Source organism: Talpa occidentalis, unplaced genomic scaffold (genome assembly GCF_014898055.3).
Source record: "Talpa occidentalis isolate TD23 unplaced genomic scaffold, MPIMG_talOcc4v2.1 talOcc4.12, whole genome shotgun sequence".
NCBI classification, from domain to species: Eukaryota; Metazoa; Chordata; class Mammalia; order Eulipotyphla; family Talpidae; genus Talpa; species Talpa occidentalis.
The window spans coordinates 55,264,767-55,285,822 of NW_023601212.1; the positions used below are offsets into that span (position 1 = coordinate 55,264,767).

The 21,056-nt window shown below is 38.7% G+C and overlaps 1 protein-coding gene across 4 annotated transcripts in view; it reads right to left on the reverse strand.

The window, feature by feature from the left end:
* Window positions 1–21,056, reverse strand: part of AXDND1 (axonemal dynein light chain domain containing 1) — a 73,109-nt gene that overhangs the window by 9,604 nt on the left and 42,449 nt on the right. For all 4 annotated transcript variants that reach the window (XM_037506379.2, XM_037506380.2, XM_037506382.2 and 1 more), the window contains 8 exons: window positions 20,337–20,538; window positions 16,913–17,006; window positions 14,407–14,606; window positions 13,232–13,316; window positions 8,355–8,465; window positions 6,160–6,264; window positions 4,081–4,185; window positions 804–886 (listed from right to left, as the gene is read on the reverse strand). In XM_037506379.2, the coding sequence (XP_037362276.1) occupies window positions 804–886; window positions 4,081–4,185; window positions 6,160–6,264; window positions 8,355–8,465; window positions 13,232–13,316; window positions 14,407–14,606; window positions 16,913–17,006; window positions 20,337–20,538 (985 nt within the window). The remainder of the gene's footprint in view (window positions 1–803; window positions 887–4,080; window positions 4,186–6,159; window positions 6,265–8,354; window positions 8,466–13,231; window positions 13,317–14,406; window positions 14,607–16,912; window positions 17,007–20,336; window positions 20,539–21,056) is intronic.

Consider the following 21,056-nt stretch of genomic DNA (forward strand, 5'->3'; position numbering starts at 1 on the left):
AAACATAACAAAATGGAAAATTTAAAAAAGTATCCTTCATACATAGGAACTCATTGTCTATAAAAGTCAGTGGGGTCAGATGCATGTGCCTGAACAGTACAAACAGAGAAAGCAGCGGCATCAATGACTAACCAAAAACTGGGGACCTGGGCACTACTCTGGATGTGAGAGTTGCAGTTGTGCTATGAATTAGTGAAATCTGACTCCTCAATAGCCAGGGAAGCTCTTTTCAGGAGTTATTTTGCCTTCTCTCAATTGATGTGATCCAACGCACTAAACCCAACAGTGTTCCTTCATTTCGACACCTTTAAAACCAGAGCTCACAATCAAGAAAACCAGTTTGAGATGTGCTTCTGAATTACTAGAGAGTATGTAATATATTTATGTGGCTATGTTCATCTCTTGATGTCGTCAGCCATCTTAACTCTTTGTTGCTCTTCATACTCTTTGGTTATGTAACATTCCTTCTTGCACACAACAGTTTCTCCCAGTTCTGTTTATTTCTATAGTTCATCTCTTAAAAACATACTGAATTGGATCTACTCCTACACCCCATCTCCCCCGGCCCCCACATACACACACAATACATTTTTACTTCCTCCACGTCCACTGTGAGTGAGTGTGGGATATTCCTGTAGCAGCAGTGCAGTTCACTGCCTCTGGGAGATTTAGAGATACCCACCCCACGAGTGACAACGAAGGAAGCAGGAGAACCAAAGGTAAACCAACAAGTGTGGCTTTTTCAGTCAAATCTCCAGGTTAGCCATCTTTACTCTCTTACCATTGTGGGACCTCATACTTACATTAATTTCTCCTGTGTGGATTCAATTATAATCATTGCTTCCAGATACTTTTGGGCCAATGTATTTTGATTAGCTGATTCTCTCTGACAAAGGGAATATGTACTATGAGTGAACTGAGAGTTCCAACAGTTAATACTCTGCTTCTTTTCAGGATATTTTAGACCCAGCCTTCCAGAATGTTCTTTTCTATACATATTTATATAGGAGAAGATTAAGCATACTCTTAATACTTAAAAAGAATAGGATCTGACTGGTATATGCTACAGGTAGACATATACTTGGAGTTTCAAGTAAGAAACAGGAAAAACAGTAAGAAAAAGAAACAGGAAAAGAAAAGGTCTTAAAAGAAAGGGAGAAGGGTAAACATATTTCTCTAATAAATCAAACTAAAGATCAAGGAACTTAACTATATTTATCTTATTAATAATTTACTTCATTAAGCACATAACATTGCAAAATCCAGTAAGATCTTTCAGTTCCTTATGGAACCTAATAAATATTAAAGCAAGGAAAATTTGGGGGAAAACCCCTTTTATTTATTTTGACTCTAATGGTTCCAGAAAACAAAGTAAGAAAAAGGTAAAGGAGGAACTTTAGAAGCCAAAAGTTATAAATACATTTTTTAAATGAATTGATGTCATTTCTCTAGAACTATGTACTTTTTAAAATCTCATTTGCCCATGTTTCCCAACCAGTGGCAATTAAAAGGTGACCTGTCATTATAGATGGAAAGGGAGATCTAAGAAGGTAGGGAGCCTGCCATACACACAGAATGATCTAGTGTATGAAAGCAAAATTCGTATCCAAACCTCTTCACTCCTATTCACACTTTCCATTCCACTGTGCTAGCTCTTCCTAAAAGAACTCTAGAGAAATATTTCAGCATTTCTTAATTGAACTCTTTTACTCTCTTCTTATTTTCCCAATCACATGTTTTTCTCTCCTTCTGTCTTGCTCCCCCTTCTTGGGTCAAAGTTTTAAAACTTAAAATTGCCTTCTGAGAGTCCCAGTATTCTTATGACTGGCAGGAAAACAGAGTCTGTTCCTCAGGGCCTGCAGTGCAATCCAAACCAAGAGAAAAACTTAATCCAGGCTCTATCTCCTGCTCCTAACCTCTGACCTCACACACATCTTCATTCTCTGGGTACCCACACTACCTTGTCTTGGCTGGACTAGCACAACTGTTTAGGCTCCTGGTGATCTCATTTTACTGTGGCAGTGTTCCAGCCACCAAGCCATAGAATAAATGTAATTCATCTTTACCTCCAAGAACTCACAAGTAATTGTACACCAGGACAGCACTTTCCAGACTTTGTGGTCAATGAGAACCTAGAGAGGTTGTAGCAGCAACCCAAATATAGTAGCAGCAGCAAGAACAACTTTTTGAAGTCTGGAGATGGACTTTCTGGCCATACTGTCCTCAGGTAATCTAGCTACTTGGCTCCACACAATCATGCTGTAGATAGAAGGGAACCCCGAGCACATGCCCCACACCCTCCGTTTTGTCCTAGGATACAGGCTCTTGTTTTCTTGTCTGCTTCCTGCCTGACTCCAGGCCTGAACCTGATGCTTAACTTGGATGACAAAGCAGGGTTCTAACCACAGGGGAACAATTCTGAGGCAGGTGGGCTTTGGGTAGAACTGGGGGGTTAGCTGAGAAAATGGTGCTACCCTTCATCTTTTTTGCTCATGTCTCCTGACGTTGCATTAGCACTGCTTCCTCTTGATTGGCATATTAGCATCGTTTTAAAAACTTGTTGAGGGCCCCTCCTGGTGGCGCAGGCGGTTGAGCGCAGTGCTATGAAGCTGTCCACAGCCTCTGAAGCGCCAGTTTGATCCTGGCCTGCCGGAGAGGGTCCCACATGGTGCAGCAGACCTCTCCCTGTCTCGCCCACTGCTCCCCTCAGCAGTCTATTTCGTCAGTCTGCCTGTTATGTTCCCCACTCTGTCTCCTGTGAATCCTCTCACTCTCCCGCAAATATGACCTGTACCCCAGCTCTTGTATAAATAAATAAATAAATCTTTAAAAAAATTAAAATTAAAAAAAGAAAACTTGTTGAAAAGGTACTACTTTGGGAGAATGTGATTGGACCCATGCCCCATGTACCACTCTCACCCCAATTTTGCCAGTTCCTGTTTAACTCTACATGGTCTCTCCCAGTTCGTCTTATCAGACTCAGGACATGTTTCCTACAACTTCCCTGGAGACACAGACTGGCAACTTCTGGGCCACACCTCTGCCTAGACCTAGTGACCTAGCTATCTGCTGCCCAACACTCCTTCCCACAGCTCCTCGCCCAGCACGCCCACTGCCTATGCAGATGGATCAGGTCTCTAACAATGAAAATAGTTCCTAACCTTGGGACTGTGAAATTTGATGAAATCTATGGATTCCCTTCTCCCTCCATCAAGAAAATACATAGTCTGAACAAACATACAAATGCTGTGTACCATTTTTGGAGATTAATGGGATGAAGTGCATTTAAATGCACAGCATCCATCCACCAAGATACTACCTAGGGCTGACTTAAACCTATCACATCCTAGAACTTTTTGTGGAGGAATTTTAAATATGCTTTCCTACTGAATTCCCACAGCCACTGAAAAATTTCCCAATAATTCTTGTGGTTGGAGCTCTGTGCTTATTTTGGTATTTAGTAGAGTCTGCTGAATGACTGTATTTAAGTTGGCCACATACTGAGAAAGATACTGTTAAAGTAAGGAAAAAAATTAAAATACTGATTCAAAATGAGTTTTAAAGAAGAGAATGAGAAGGTTTTATAAAGTTAAGGTGAAAAAATAAGACTTTCCGGGCCTCCCTGGTGGCGAAAGGTGTTGAGATGCAGCTTATTAAACTATCCGCACGCAGCCTCTGCAGCGTGAGTTCGATCCCCCATTGGCCGGGGAGTTACCCACATGGCGCAGTAGACCTCTCTTGACTCGCCTGCTGCTCCCTTAGTACCGTATTTCGGTCAATCTGCCTGTTCTGTTTCCCTCTCTGTTTTTGTGAATCTTACCCCTCACACCTCTGGCCTATACTCCAGTTCTTGTATGCATAAATAAATAAAATCTTTAAAAAAAAAATAAACAAGACTTTCCTAGGGAAAATGCTGGAAGGAAAAAAACCCTGTAACATATATTACGCAGAAGTCCTTGATTCTCCTGGAGGACCTAAATGTCAGTTAAGCTACATAATTTTTACACAATGTTAAATTTCCTAGATTTTTTCCTCTGGTTTTGAATTTCCTAGTTGGGAAATTCATACTCAGATACATACCCAGGAAGAAAATATATCTGATTCAAATAGAGGTTTGGAATAAACATTTTCATCGTCTCCAATGAATCGGATGAATTTTTGCTGCTTTGTAGATGTTGATGGTTCCTAGGGCACAAAAACACCCAGAACCTATTAGTGGGTTGGCATGGGACAGAGTGAAATGGCAGGTCGCTTGCTGCTGTGTCTAAAGCTTTAATTTCCTATTTGCTTTAATCACTCAACAAACATTTTAAAAGACTTATCCCAAACACTATGTGAGAAATTAGTGGGGTTAGGGAAGTGGGGACAGGAATGAAAACTGTGGGATAAACAGAGAATTTCTTCCAGACCTCAGAACTCACAGTAGTGTCAGGAAGCGAGGACATAGAGGTGTATTCCAAGAGTTAGTGTATCCAGAAAATGGGCCTGCATTCTGCCAAAACACACATGAAAGTTTTTGTACAGAAAATTGTATTTGAAGACTGAGTAGGAGTTTGTGAAATAGAAAAGGATCTGAACTAAGACCACAGGAGAAGTTGAGGGGATACATTACAAATTAAATTTTTTTAATAATTAAAATATTTAAACATGATTTATGACCAAATAATGTTTTCTATTTATTTTGTGCTTTTTACATCCAAGCACTGTAGCAAAAATTAAACAGAAAATGCTAGTCAGAATGAGACTTTGGGGGTGTACAATATTTTTGTGCTGTTGTCCTGCATGTGCAGTGAGTAGAGGACTGAGATGAGAGCCTGAGGACGGGCCAACATTTTAAAGTATTTGCAAGGAAGAAAACACCGGGAGTAAACAAAAACATTGTAGAAAATGTTAGATTTTCTTGAATTCCAAAAGTCAAAGACAGCAGCAGTCAATCTAGGAATTGGCAAGGGCTCTGATGCCACACTTGTCTGGGTTTGAATGCTGCGTCTGCCACTTATAGCTATGTGACTTTGGGTAAGCCAGCCAGCCTTTCAGAGTTTCAGTTTTCTTAGCTGTAAAATGGGGTAATGTTGGGCCTCCCCAGTGGCACAGAGGGTTGAGCAAAGGCTGTGAAGTTGTCTGCAGCCTCTGGGGCGCCGGTTCAATTCCCAGCCGGCCGGGGAGATTCCCACATGGTGTGGCAGACCTCTCCTGTCTCGCCTGCTGCTCTCCTCAGCAGTGTATTTCATTCAGTCTGCCTGTTCTGTTCCCCGCTCTGTCTCTGGTGAATCCTCTCACCCTCCCATGCATCTGGCCTGTACCCCAGTGCTTGTATAAATAAATATATCTTAAAATAAAATAAAATGGGGGTAATGTTTTGTATATAGATGGAGGATAAACTATGCAGAGGCTATAGCTCATAGTAGACATTCAATTATTGGTAGTTATCACTATATTTTCATGATTACTATTACAAGGGTCCCAGGAAATGTTAACATTACTAGTAAGAAACAGAAATAGGTAAGGAGAAGAGAGGTATGGAGGTGAGCCTGGAAGAAGTGGGGAAAAGGCAGCTCAGAACAGGAGCTAAAGAAGTGGAGAAGGGAATTTAAACTGCTATTTGAAAATCTGGCAGTGAAGGGATAAAGAAATAGCATCAAGATGAAGTAGACTGGGTATTTTATAGGCGTGTAGGTATGAATGAAGCTAATGGGAAATGGTTGGATTTCCCATTATTTCCTGTGAAAAGAGGTAAGTATGTCTGCAGGTATGATTAAATCTATATGAGGAAAGTTAGAGTTTACTCCAAATGATATATTTATATTTTCCACAGTGTATCTGTACATATAAAACATTTTTAAAAACATATAGAGGGGCCTCCCTGGTGGTGTAAGAGGTTAAGTCGCCGCACTATGAAGCTATCCACAGCCTCTACAGCATGAGTTCGATCCCCAGCCAGGGAGGTGACTCACATGGTGCAGCAGACCTCCCCTGTCTCACCCGTGCTCCCCTCAGCAGTGTGTTTCAGTCAGTCTGCCTGTTCTGCTCCCCACTCTGTCTCTGGTGAATCCTGTCACCCACCCCTCAACTCTGGCCTGTACCCCAGTTCTGGTATGCATGAGTAAATAAATCTTTAAAAATATTTATAAGTATGTATAGAAAAAATAATAATCTTACCTCTTGTGTTTTTTGTTTGCTCTTTTCTGTCTTAAGTTCCTTATATATACTTTCTTCTTCATCCAATTTTAAAGACTTGCTAATTTCAGGATCAATTAAATAGTCCTATGAGATAAAAAAATATCATAATTCTAATTCAGTGTAGGGAAATATTTTACATATACTAGCAATTACAAAAACATTTAATGAGCACTAATCCTGCTACTGGACACTGTTAGTAATAAGGATACAATGGTTAATAAGAATGGCACCTGCCCTTAAGACACTTACAATTTAGTGGACTAGAAAACACTGTGGATATAGATAGTCAAAGAAAAGAAGCATCTAATCTTGATCTGGTGGTGGATTGGTGTGAAAGAGAAGGTTGGTCAAGAAGGTTTCCTGGAGGAGTTAATGTCTAACTTTCTTGAAGGTTGAGTCAGGGACAAAAGAATGGCACAAGGGAGTTCTAGGCATAATTGGCTCTGAGAACAAAAGCAGTTCAATAGAACAGAAACCCAAGGGCAAATGGAGAGAACCACAGTCCACGAGGATTGTGGCACCCCAGGAAGACTGCATGTTATCCTGAAAGCAATGAGGCACCAAAACAGGCTGATCTGGTTTGCATCTTAAAGCAACTACTCTAGGGGCCTCCCCGGTGGTGCAGCGGGTTGAGCGCAGTGCTGAGAAGCTGTCCACAACCTCTGCAGCGTGAGTTTGATTCCTGGCCAGCCAAAGAGCTACCCACATGGCACAGCAGACCTCTCCTGTCTCGCCCACTGCTCCCCTCAGCAGTGTACTTCAGTCAGACTGCCTGTTCTGTTCCCCACTCTGTCTCTGGTGAATCCTCTCACCCCCTGCATCTTTGGCCTGTACCCCAACTCTTGTATGCATAAATAAATAACTCTTTTTAAAAATAAATAAAAATTAATCAAGTAAAATAAAATCCTTTCTGTTCTTAAGTCTTGATGACTCTGATTCTGTAGACTTCTTTTATTTTTACCTAGGACTGATGTGTAGCCAAGATCAGTCTGTGGAGCTCATTAAATCTCTAAAATTAAACTGCAATTTCAAAATTATAATGTTGATGAAATCATTTAATGATTAATTCAAAATGTGCATAGCAAAGATAAATGAGCATTTGCTAAAGTTATGTCATTTAGAATGTGGTGTGTTTCTTCAGTGTTTAAATGTAAAATAAAAGCCCCACGAATGGGTAGAAAGAACCTTCCCTTTCAGACCCAAGAGCATTGAATGTATGTCATCAGATTATAGTTTACTCTATTAGCAAAGGGAGATTTTTCAGAACTTACTGGAGGTAAACTCCCTGACATTGAAGGAAAAAATAAATGTCTGTGACTGCCAGTAAGAGAGTCATTGATTTAGGATCCATAGTCAGCAGGCGAGAATGAAAACCACTGGATTAACACAGTTATATGCAGGGTGTAAAATGAGAAGTGAAAGCCAGCCAACAACAGAATAACAACATTTAAGTGGCAGACAGGGTAAGAAGACTAAAATGAAGGATGGTCAAAAAATACATAGAAGTAGGAGGGGAAAAAAGGGTATTTTTAAAGGAGAGATCACAAAAGGAGTGAGTGCTCCAAAGGTCAAATGCTATAAAGAAGTTAGGTTAAATAGAGACTGGAGTTACTTGAATTAGTGATAAGAAATCATTGGTGGTTTCATAGTTTTTGAATTTTAGGAAAGTGACTATGACAGGAAAGAGACAAAGAAGAGAAGGAAAAATATAAAGGGACAGTATTATTATGATGGGAGAAATAACCATTTTTACAGATTGTTTATAAATGGATAAAAAGGAACCATTAGAGAGAAGATACAAAAGAGGGAGGACAATGGGCATGTGATTAAATGCTCAAGGGAAGAAATCTCCTTGTATGGGAGGGCTGACCTTGGTGGGGAGGAGATGGGAATGGAGGTAGGCAGAAGCAGGTATGTCTGAGGATCAATCTCAGAAGTGGCTGCTCATGTAAATCATCTTTTCCTTTATGGTAGAAGATCAAAATCAAAAGGAAATGAGAAGAAATGTTTGGGTGGATGCTGTAGCCCTTAGAAGGGAGAGGAGCTTCTAATCCTCCTGATCTGAATAAATGAATGAGAATTCAGAACACTGGTCGGAAAAAGTCACTGAACCCTCATCTTTTGAAATACAGGAAGAAGCTGAGTAATGGCCAGTGCTAACATGTGGCAAATACCTGTTGTCCAAATAGCTTCTCTTTCTCGTCAAATGTCAATAACTTTATTTCTCTACCTTTGAGCTTCGAGAGGAGGTGTGAACATATGGTAATCCACTCATAACATTCTCTCTGGAAAGAGATAAAAAAGATAATTACCAAGCAGATAACAACAGATTATACCAATTTATTTTATTTTTTTTCTTTTAAAGATTTATTTATTTATGCATACAAGAACTGGGCTACAGGCCAGAGATGCAGGGGTGACAGGATTCACCAGAGAGAGAGTGGGGAACAGAACAGGCAGATTGACTGAAATACACTGCTGAGGGGAGCAGCGGGCGAGGCAGGAGAGGTCTGCTGTGCCATGTGGGTAGCTCCCTGGCTGGGGATCCACTTGTGCTGCAGTGGCTGCGGATAGCTTCATAGGTTGCATCTTAACCCCTGCACTATCAGGGAGGCCCCATACCAATTTATTTATTCACTCACACTTATGGAGATGCTACTAAATATAATTCCTTTAAATATAATTTAAATAAAATTCCTTTAAATTGAATGGCCATTTCTCCATTCAATTAACTTTGTAATTCATTCAGTTAAAAAAAACTGTACAAAGGTAACTTTTTATGAATATAGGCCTAAATTATATTATCTCTTATGGACAGGGCTTGGGATCTGGGTTATAGTGGGACAGGAGTAGCTATCTGAAACAAGGAAATCTTTCAGTCATTATGTATACTCTTAAGTTGTTTATATAGTGTGGGGATTATCTGTTCTGTGAAAGTCTAAAAGCTTTGTATGAGGAGTCCAGCCAAAATCTTTAGTTGTTTTTCACAAATACATGCATTTCTTCTCTGAAAATTGGTCAATTTTATTCTTAAAGTTAATGCTATTTACTTTCGATCTTCCTAGAAAAGTCTCCATCTTTTGGCGACTTTAAATTTTGTTAGTAAATTACTTTAAGTTTATTAGTAAATTTTAATTTTTATTAATTGCACATAAAATTTTTTATAACCTATTTTCAAAAACTCTAAGATCTAGCATATGTATACAGGAGCATAAAACACACTTGTCAAGTTTCATGACAAATCACTTAAACATCACACAGACCAAAGAATAGAAACTTTCCTGCACTTTATATGCTTGTCCTTTCCTACCATAACATATTTATCCATTCTACCATTTATGGACAGGTCTTACTATACCTTATGAAACTTAGAAAAGGAATAGAAAATTAAAACTAAAACAGGAAAAAGAAACAAAGACCAGGGTAAAAACTGGGGAAATAGAAAATTGAAAAATAGAAAAAAAAAAAAATCAATGAAATCAGAAGCTAGTTTTTTGAGATGAAGGAAATTTTTAAAAATTTTGTAAACTTGGGCCTCCCTGGTGGTGCAGCGGGTTGAGAGCAGCTCTGTGAAGGTGTCTGCAGCCTCTACAGCATGGGTTCGATTCCCAGCCGGCCAGGAAGATACCCACATGGCGCAGCAGACCTCTCGTGCCTGGCCCGCTGCTCCCCTCAGCAGTGTCTTTGGTCTGTCTGTCTGTTCTGCATCCCTCTCTGCCTGGTGAATCCTCTCATCCTCCAGCGCCTCTGACCTGTACCCCAGCTCTTGTATAAAAATAAATAAATCTTTAAAAAAATATTTTTTTGTAGACTCATAAGGACAAAAGAAGACACAGATTTTCAATAACAGGAAGGAGAGAATGGATATCCTATAATTATAAAAAAAGAAATTCAGGAGTATTCTAAGCAATTCAATGTCAATAAATCAGACAATTTACATGAAGTCACAAATTCTTTTTTTTTTTTAACAAATTCTTTTTAAGATCAAAGTTATTAAGTTTACTTAAGAAATAGTAGCCCGATACCAAATACAGAAATTTCCTTAAATTCATTAAAGAAATTAGATAGCCCTGTATCTTATTAGTACTATAATATTTCTAGGGGGAAACTGTTACAATGTTATTATGCAAAAATTTCTTTAGATATAACACCAAATGCAAGATTCATAAAAGAAAAAAATGATACATTGAACTTCATCAAAATTAACAATCACCTCTTGGAAAGACATTGTTAAGAAAACATGAATCACATATAAATCACACTTTGGGAGAAAATATTTATAAATCACATACCTCAAAAAGGGTTTGTATCAAGAATATACACAGAACTCTTCAAGTCAACAATAAGAAAACTAGCCAACAATAAATGGACCAGCAATTTGAACAGATAATTCAACTTTTTCATATTCTATTAATTTTATTTCACTTGAACTATTAAATAACTCAGTTATCCACCAACCAAATAAGACCGTTGAATTTCCTGTTTTTGCATTTTTTCCAAACCTACTGAGATGTAATTGGCATATAGCATTGTACGAGGTGTACAACATAATGTTTTGATATATGTATATATTACCATTGATTAATACAATCAATTTAGTTAACATCCATTTCCCCACATAAGCATAGAATTTTTTTCTTATGATGAGAATGTCTACAATCTATCCTCTTAACAACTTTGAAATATACATTTCACCAAAGGAGATAACTTGGAAGACAAATAAGTACACAAAAAGATGTTCAATATCACTGGTCATTAGGAAAAATGCAAAGGCAGACCACAATGGCATATCAACACCCACGTACTGAAAGGCAGCCTGACAGTTTCTTACAAAGTTAAACAGAAACAAACGATATGACTCAGTCACTAAGCTATTTGCTTAAGAAAAGTAAAAGCGATGTGTATGCACATGAATATACACTAAGCTTTGTATCAGTCAAAAACTGGAAATAATTCAAATGCTCATTAACATAAATTATATATATGCATACAATGAAATACCACTCAGTACTGGAAAGCATAAATTTTTTATAAAGTGACAATATGTGTGAATTTAAAATTAATTATGGTAGTGAAATAAGTCAGACAAAAAGTACACATTCTTAAGATTTCATTTATATATATTCTAGAAAATGAAAAATAATGTTTGGTGTTAGAAAGAGGATCAGGGGCCTCCGCGGTGGTGCAGCGGTTGAGCGCTGGGTTGCGAAGCTGCCCGCGGCCTCTGCGGCGCCGATTCGATCCCCGCTTGCTTCCCGGCCACCAGAGGAGGGTCCCACAAGGCGCGCAGACCTCTCCTGCCACCCCGCTGCTCCCCTCAGCAGTGTACTTCAGTCTTTCTGCCTGCTCTGCTCCCTGCTCTGGCTCTGGTGAATTCTCTCACCCTCCCGCGCTTCTGACTGCCCAGTGCATGTATAAACAAAACAAACAAACAAATAAATAAATAAGTAAATAACATGCCTCTATAAAAAAATAAATTAATTAATTAAAAAAAAAAAAGAAAGAGGATCAGACATTGCCTGGGAACAGGATAAGGGAAGGAGAGATTATAAGGAGTACTAGAAAACTTAGTGATTTGGATATGTTCTTTATTTTGATAATAGTGGTTATTTTATAGGCATGTGCATATTTTAGAAATTATCAAATTGTACAAGTTATAAATATGCACAGGTTTACTGGAAATCACTTAGTCGTAAAAATCTGCTAAAAATCATCAAAAAACATCACCCAAAGCAGTGATAGTGAAGGCAAAGATAAACAGCTGGGACCACATCAAATTAAAGAGCTTCTGCACAGCAAAAAAGACAATAACAAAAACAAAGAGAAACCCCACCAACTGGGAGAACATTTTTGTACACAACACTAATGATAAAGGACTGATCACAAAAATCTGCAAAGAGCTGATGAGACTCAACAACAACAAAGAAAATAATCCAGTCAAAAAATGGGCAGAAGAGCTAAAAAGAAACTTCTCTGAAGAGGAAATGCAAATGACCAACAGGCATATGAAAAAATGTTCAACATCACTTGTAATCAGGGAAATGCAAATCAAAACTACCATGAGATACCATCTCACACCAGTGAGAATGGCACATATTAAAAAAACTAGCAACAAAAAATGTTGGCGAGGGTGTGGAGAAAAAGGAACTCTCCTGCACTGCTGGTGGGAGTGCAAACTGGTCCAACCACTATGGAGAGCTGTGTGGAGATTTCTGGACCTACTAAACATAGAGCTTCCATATGATCCAGCAATTCCACTCCTAGGTATTTACCCAAAGGACACAGAAACATCAATCCAAAGAGCACCTGCACCCCTATGTTTACAGCAGCACTATTTACAATAACTAAACTTTGGAAACAGCCCAGATGCCCAAAAATAGATGACTGGATCAAGAAGATGTGGTACATATACACCATGGAATATTACTCAGCATTTAAAAAAGATAAACACATGCAATTTGCAGCAACATGGATGGCGCTGGAAGGGATCATGCTCAGCGAAATAAGCCAAAAAGAAAAAGAAAAATACCGGATGGTCTCACTCATAGCAGGAATCTAGAAAACTTAAATAAGGGACCAGGAAATTGAATAACTATAAGAAAGTGAAAATCAACAAAAATTATGAACCAGAGACACTTTTTGTGGGGTGGGGGGAGGGAGGGGAGGGATTGGGGTCAGAATGGAGGGGTTGAAATTGTATGGGGAATATAAAAATAAAATTTATTATTTAAAAAAAAAGGGGGGGGCCCTGGTGGTGCAGGGGTTGAGGGCAGTGCTGTAAAGCTGTCAGGGGCGGGGGAGGGCCCTTTGCGGTGCAAGTGTGATCCCTGGCTGGCCGGGAGCAACCCACATGGCGCGGCAGACCTTTTCTGTGTTGCCCCGCTGCTCCCCTCAGCAGCGTATTTTGGTACATCTGCCTGTTCTGCTCCCTGCTCTGTCTCTGGTGATCTTCTCACCCCCTGTGACTCTAGCCTGTACCCCACTTCTTAAAAAAAAATAGAAAAGAAAGCAACAAAAGAAAGCAAAAGTAAGGGGAAGATGGGGTTATTACCTTCATCTTACTCAGTTCATGACCTTCCTTATTAGGAATTTTCGATGACGTTTCGGTTCTACTCAGATCCATTCCTTCGCAACAGCTGTGGGGAAGCACACAACTATTTACTGTTGGTTCTTCTAGGCGTTTTAAATCCAGACACCGTGGAAATTTACCATAACAATTACATTAATGATTCAACAAGGAAAATAATTTGTCCCTTTCTCAGTTTCTCAGCTCATCTTCTTCCTAACCTCCATTCCTCTCACTCTTGACACTGGTAACAACGAATGGAAATGAAAGGGGAAACTGGCTAGATTATACAAGCTAATTTCCAAATTTGAAATAATCATAGCGATACTTTGTTTCCCAGTTAAAAAGTATTTTTCAGAGCTCATCTTATTTTATGGGAATCTTATAGTTTATTAAATATAAGGATTTTTCCATTTGGGTAGGGGGGGTTATTTAAAGAGAAGTTTTGGTTGATGTTTGGTGAAATATGCAAAAATATACATTCATTTTTGTATAAAATTACATGGGAGACTATAAACTTCTTTATAAATGCTCCCTCCCACCCCCTGCCCAGTAACAGCAAAGTGGAAGATGTATCTTATCTATGCAACCAAGTGAGTCTTTTTGTTTTATACTAATTCTCACTTCCACATGTATACACACTTCCCATACTGGCTATGCTAACATTTTTTTCCAAAAGCATTCTGAAACCATTGGAAGAACACCAAAAACCTCTTATTCCAAGAGGGCATTGTTGAAGCCACTTTAAAAACTGAACTAGTTTTGCTTTCAAAGTTTTAAAACAATCCTTCATTATTGTGACTTCGCTGCCCTTCTCTTCTCTATTTGATGGGACATTTAATGTTCCAAAGAGAAGTAATAAAATAAGCAGATAGGGCCTCCCTGGTGGTACAAGGGGTTAAGATGCAGCACTATGAAGCTAGCCGCAGCCACTGCAGCACAAGTTTGATATCCGGCCCGGGAGCTACCCACATGGCACAGCAGACCTCTCCTGATTTGCCCACTGTTCCCCTCAACAGTGTATTTCAGTAGATCTGCCTGTTCTGTTCCCCACTCTGTCTCTGGTGAATCCTCTCACCGCCCACATCTCTGGCCTGCACCCCAGTTCTTGTAGGCATGAATAAATAAATCTTAAAAAAAAAATAAGCAGATAGTTTTACCTGTTCAAATAACAGGAGTATTGGTACAACTTTTTTGCCAGGGAAATGGCCTCTACCTCTAACTTTGCAACTCCTACATCATGCTCCTCAGCACTTTCCTCCTCCAACTTTGGGAGAGTGTTGTAATCAACAAAGTCAGGTACCATTATAATCAGCAAATTTACCATCCACTGGATCATAAATATATGCAATTCATCTACCTGTTAAAAATGATAATAAATTACCCATTTTAAATTAATAGTAAAAAACACTGAATTTAAGAATAGAAGCTATCATACCTATGCCCAACATTCAGCAACACTATCATTCTTAATGAAATCAAATCATCATGACACAGCTAGTGTAATCTTATTTTTCTTTTGCTCACTATACAATAACTACCATCTTCCTCTTCCTTAGCTTAGTGAAGGCTATTAAGTCATAAAAGATACAGTTCCCAAATTATGCACCAAGGCATTCCAGAGCTGCACAGTGAACTCTCAAGGTTGTCATGAGATCTTAAATTATTGAGGGAAATAACAGTGATATGCAACATCTGTCACATACAGCATGAATTTGACATAGTTTGTAGTTTCAACATTAGGTGTATTAAATTACATCCGATGACATCATATCCTTCAGAAGCTGGTTTTGCTGGTGCTTGTGGGGTAAAAAACAAGTACTGTGTGAAAGTCAAGGTGGACAGGAAATGAGAGTGGCAATGTCCTATCTGATGCCAAGGTTGGAGAAGTGTGCAATTTGGAGAAGCAGCATCCAAATACATACATTCCATTAGTACGTAAATTTGATTAAATGAAAACAAAGGTTTTTTTAAACCTTTTAAAAATTAAAGATTTAAAAGTTTTTAAAACACTAAACAAAGACACACTAAATTTTGCAAGGTATATTTGAACAAATGACAATGCCAATTGTATAGATCCCAAATCCAAAAATGGTTAGGGACACTCTGCAGGTGGGCCCAAGGGCAGAGATTTTCATAGGGAAGATGCTGAAGCAAAGCAAATAAATTACTTAACTGGCTGTAACTTAAATGTCTACCTTATTTAGAAAAAAAATTATTTATTTGACTGTTATGGAGAGAGGAAGGCTCCTGGGACAAGGACAGAACAGGACGCAAGGACACAATTTTGCTGTTCCAAGGACTGGTAAACAAGAGATTAAAACCCGATGACTCTAGGCCTGGACACCTGTTGCCATAAATTTCCTTGGCTCCTTGTTTTGTTTTGCATTTATTTAGTTATTTTTACTATTTCTGAACTATCTTTCCATAGCTTATCAAGTTGGCTGCTGCGGGAAGAAAAGGGAGTTGCAGATCCAGAACAGTCACAGACCTTGAGACCAAAGCAGTTCAGATTGGAGCTGTGGCCACACAGCTTCCATGAAATGTTCACCTTGGAGAACACAAACACTGCACAACATCCTCCCAACCCCCACACCACTGCCGCCTCACCACCAACCCTCAGTTGTAAATGATTGGTGCACAATGAGCAACAATAAATGCACTATAGCCAAGTCTGCTTTCTCTTTCTCAGCCAACAAAGTTTAATTCCTTTGTTGTCAAACCCCAGTCCTAAAATCTTTATAGACCCCTTGCCCTGGCACCTGAGTAAGTCTCTCTCATACCCAGAGAAGTCTCCCCAGAGTTCTCTTTCCTTGCTCTTTCTCTAATCAATAAATGCTAACTCCTTGCCTGCCCTCATTGGTGTCTGTGGAGTCCTCTTTTCAATCTTGATCTGAGTCTCAAGAGCCCTTTTCCTAGCTTGGCAGGATCCCTCAATCCCTCTGATTTACAGTGTGTGGAGCAGTGAACAGTGGCTTATCTGCCTGTGTTGTTGCAGGGTGAGATCAGGCTGAAGGGTCCTAAGCCCACTCCCTTGACATTGTGATAATGGAACTAAACGAAAAGATATGTTAATTTCAAAGTTACATGAAAATGGTCACATTCCAGATTAATACTACTGAGGGTGGAATGAAGGAATCAATATACTGAGTAGAGAATAATAATAATTTGAACTCAAAACATTTTGATCATCTCTAAAACTTATTCCAGAGGCAAGGGCATACTCAATTTAAAAATCCACTGAAAATTCAGGTCTCTCTTGTGGTGCAGGGGTTAAAATCTCAGTGCTATCAAGCTATCACCAGCCACTGTGGCATGAGTTCGATCTCTGGCCAGGGAGCTAACCCACATGGCGCAGCAGACCTTCCTTGTCTTGCCTGCTGTTCCCCTCAGCTGTGTATTTCAGTGTATCTGCCTGTTCTGGTCCTCACTCTGTCTCTGGTGAATCCTCTTACTACCATCCCTCTGGCCTATAACCCAGTTCTCGTATGCATAAATAAAAATAAATCTTAAAAAAAAATCCACTGAAAATCATTTGGTAATTTTAAGTTCCCATTCTTCCCTCCCACCCTACTGCTTCAATTGGAAGGGATGGCCTGGGTTTTCCTTGAAGAAAACTCCCAGCCAAGGCAAAATATAGCTTTACAATTTCCTACAAGTACATACGTGGCGCTGAAGTTCAATGTTACCATTGTTAATCTCAGTGCCTATCTTCAAAAGCCATTGTTGAATCGTGCTAAATATATGTTCTCGGGATACCCTGAAGGAAAAATCAAGTAAAATAAAGAAAGGTGACATACCTACAGTGTAAGAATAATTATCAGCTAAAACAAAGGGTTTAATCTGGCTGGACCTAGTGAAGTTAGGTGTCGACAATTGTTTGAGAACTTACAGAATGCAATTAAAGAAGTATTTAGAAGGGAACTTATAAATGACTGTATTAAGAAGAAAAACTGATCTAAAATCAATAACTTAATAGTCCACCTTAATTAAACCTCAAAAAGCAAAAGGAAGGAAATAGTGAATAGAGTGGAAATTAATAACACAGATAATGCAAAAATCATAAAATGAAAAGATGATTCTTTGAAAATATCAACAAAATTAACAAACATTTAGCTAAATTAACCAAGAAAAACAGAGAAGCCTCAAATTAATGGTTCAGAAATGAAAGAGTGGATGTTACCACTGGCCTTGCAGAAATAAAAAGAATTATAAAGGAATATTCTGAACAGTAATATCAAAAAATTAGATAAAGGAGATGGACAAATTTTTAGAAAGATACAAACCAAAATGACTCCAGAAGAAATTAATAACATGAACAGATCCATAGCAAGTGAAGAGACTGAATCAGTACCCAGAGATTACTTCATTGCTAAATCCTCCCTTAGTCAAAGAATTAACATATTTTCTTCACAAAGTCTTTCAAAAAATAGAGGAAGACATGCTTCCAACTCATTTCTAAAGTCAGTATTTTCCCAATCAATTATCACCAAAGACAGCAGAAGAAAACAGCCAGTATCTCTTAGGAATACGGATATAAAAAAATCTTCAACAAAATACCAGTAAACTTAATTCAACAACATATAAAAAGGATCATATATTATAACCAAGTGGGACTTATCCCAGGCATGCAAAGTTGGTTTAATATTCAAAAGTCAACTAATATAAGACAGCAACTGAGCAAAAACCAAAATCATATCATCATCTTAATAGATGCAGAAAAAAGCCTGCCTCTCCCATCTGCCTGTCAGGCTGTGGGGAAGGGGAAGAATTTGCATGTTGGTGAAGGAAGAAGCTGATGGGATGACAGTGAAATCTACAGTAAAAATATGTTGGTCCAAAGTGTCCTGCAGGCTGTAAAATGCAGTTTAATCAGAGTGCCTTTTTTTTTGTTCAAATGATTTTAATTATTGGAATGCACAATGTTTTAATATACAAATAAAGTTTTTAAATGAAAAAATAAAATGACAACACTCCTCAATCTAATACCACATTCTACATAATCCCATGTAGAGTTCCGGCTGACTTTGTAGAAATTGAAAATCTGATTCTAAAATTCACATGGTAGGCCTCTCTGGTGGTGCAAGGGTTTAAGCACAACAGTGTAAAGCTATCCACTGTCTGCAGCAAGAGTTAGATCCCCAGCCCCCCAGGGAGCTACCCACATGGCACAGCAGACCTCTTCTGTCTCTCCTGCTGCTCCCCTCAGCAGTGTATTTCAGTCAGTCTGCCTGTTCTGTTCCCCACTCTGCCTCCGGTGAACCCTCTCACTCCCTGCACCTCTGGCCTGTACCCCAGTTCGTGTATGCATAAATAAATAAATCTTAAAAAAAACAAAATTCACATGGAATTGCAAAGTACCCAGGACAACTGAAATAGTACTGAAGAAAAAGAATCAAGTAGAACTCACATTTCCAGATTTCAAAACTTACTATAGGGCCTCCCTGGTGGTGCAAGGGGTCAAGAAGCAACCTATGAAGCTATCCACTGCGGATGCTGCACGAGTTCGATCCCCAGCCAGGGAGCTACCCACATGGTGCAGCAGACCTCTCCTGACTCGCTAGCTGCTCCCCTCAGCAGTGTATTTCAGACAATCTGCCTGTTCTGTTCCCTACTTTGTCTCTGGTGAATCTTCTCACTCCCCTCCCCACACACACCTCTGGCTTGCACCCCAGCTCTTGTATGCATAAATAAATACATCTTTAAAAAAATTACTATAAGAGCAACTTTAATCATGACGGTGGTACTGACACAAGAATGAATATACAGACCAATGGGGCGGAACTCATAATTCGGAAACAAAACACTAAGCCTATGGCCAGCTGATTTTCAACAAAGATTCCAAGACCATAGAGAAAGAACAGTCTTTTCAACAAATGGTGCTGAAACTGAGAATCTACCCAAAATGAATAAAGATGGACCCTTATTTCACATCATATATAAAAATTAACTAAAAAAAGATCTTTAACATAAGAATAAACACTATGACTGTCTTAAAGGTAAATCTTCATGACCGTGGATTTAGCAAAGGATCCTTAGATATGACACTAAATATGCAAAAACAAAAACAGAAAAATCGCACTTCATCAAAATTAACAACTTTTTTACTTAAAAGGATACCATCAAAAAAGACACTCTATAGAATGGGAGAAAATATTTTCAAAATAATCTGAAAGGGAGTTATATTCAACATATATAAAGAACTTTTACAACTCATAATAAAATGACAAAAATTCAAAGGCAAATGATCTGAATAGGCATTTCTCCAAAAAAGATATACAAATGACTGATAAGCACACAGAAAGATGTTCAACATCATTAGTCATCATGGAAATGCACATCATAGTCACGAAAAAAAGATATTATTTCACACCCACTAGGATAACTAGAATAAGAAAATTTGGTAAGTATTGGCAAGTATGTGGAAAAGTCAGAACCTTCAAACATGGCTGGTGAGAAAGTAAAGTGGTGTAGCTTTTCCAAAAATGCTTTGGGAAATACACTGACTATTTCTCAATTTGTTAAAGACTGAGTTGCCAGATGACCAATAACTCTATTCCTATACCCAAGAATAATGAGAATTTTTGTGTTCACACAAAAACACTTGTACATGAATGTTTTGAGCAGCATTACTCATAAAATTCAAAGGATGGAAATAAACCATCGCTCCCAACAGTGGATAAATGGATAAGCAAAATGTGGTATATCCAAACATGCAACAAAGTACTACAACATGGATGAACTGTGAAAGAAATCAATCACAAAAGACCACATAATATATGATTATTTTCATATGAGAGGTCAAGAACAGGGAAATCAACAGAAATAGAAAACTGGCTAGTGGTTGCTTAGGACTAGGGGTTGGGTGGGGTTGGAGAATAGTGAGGTGAGAGCTAAAGAATATGAGGCTTCATTTTAAGGTGATGAGAGTTCTAAAATTGATGATGGTGACAGCTACCCATATCTATGAATACACTGAAAACCACTGAATTGTATACTTTAAAAGGGTGACTTGTGTGATATCTTCATTATATTTAAATGAAGCTAGAAGAGAAATAAATCTGCAAGAAAGAGACTTATGGGAACTTACAAGCCAGAATCCGCATTCATGCACTGTGGAAGAGCATCAATGAGGCACAGCAATGCATCCACCTGAGATTTCATTTCATTAATTTTTTCAATAAGTCCCTCCTGTTCTTCATGATGCATTTCAGGAAACTCCAGTGTGCTCTCCAACTTGAAAGAATGCGTGTCAAGAGAGCTAAGCAAATTTGGGATAATTTTAGAGATACCTAAAAAAATGAGAACAGCATTAACGTTTAGAAATATTAGAGTTCTACTATTTAAAAAAAGTGATAAAATACTAATGGGCCTGCGGCATACCATTTTTCATCTTTTTGTTGTCCTACAGCTTGTCTAGCAGGGTAGTTCCTAACTAAATGTTTAGTGAATAAACATTGTAAAACAGGTATTTTTTTTTTGAAGATTTATTTATGCATAAAATAGCTGGGGTACAGGCCAGAGGTGTGGAGGTGTGAGGGTGAGAGGATTCACTAGAAACAGAATGGGAAGTAGAACAGGCAAATCGACTGAAATGCAATGCTGAGGGGAGGAGTGAGGGAGAGAGCTGCACCACATGGGCTAGTTTCCTGGCCGAGGATCAAACTTCTGCTGCAGTGGCTGCAGATAGCTTCATAGTGCTGAGACTTAACCCCTCCCGCCACCAGGGAGACCCAAAACTGGTACTTTTCTAACTGATGGACTATTTCTTTGATGGAAATTTACATTTTAAGTCTCCTCAGCTGAGAAC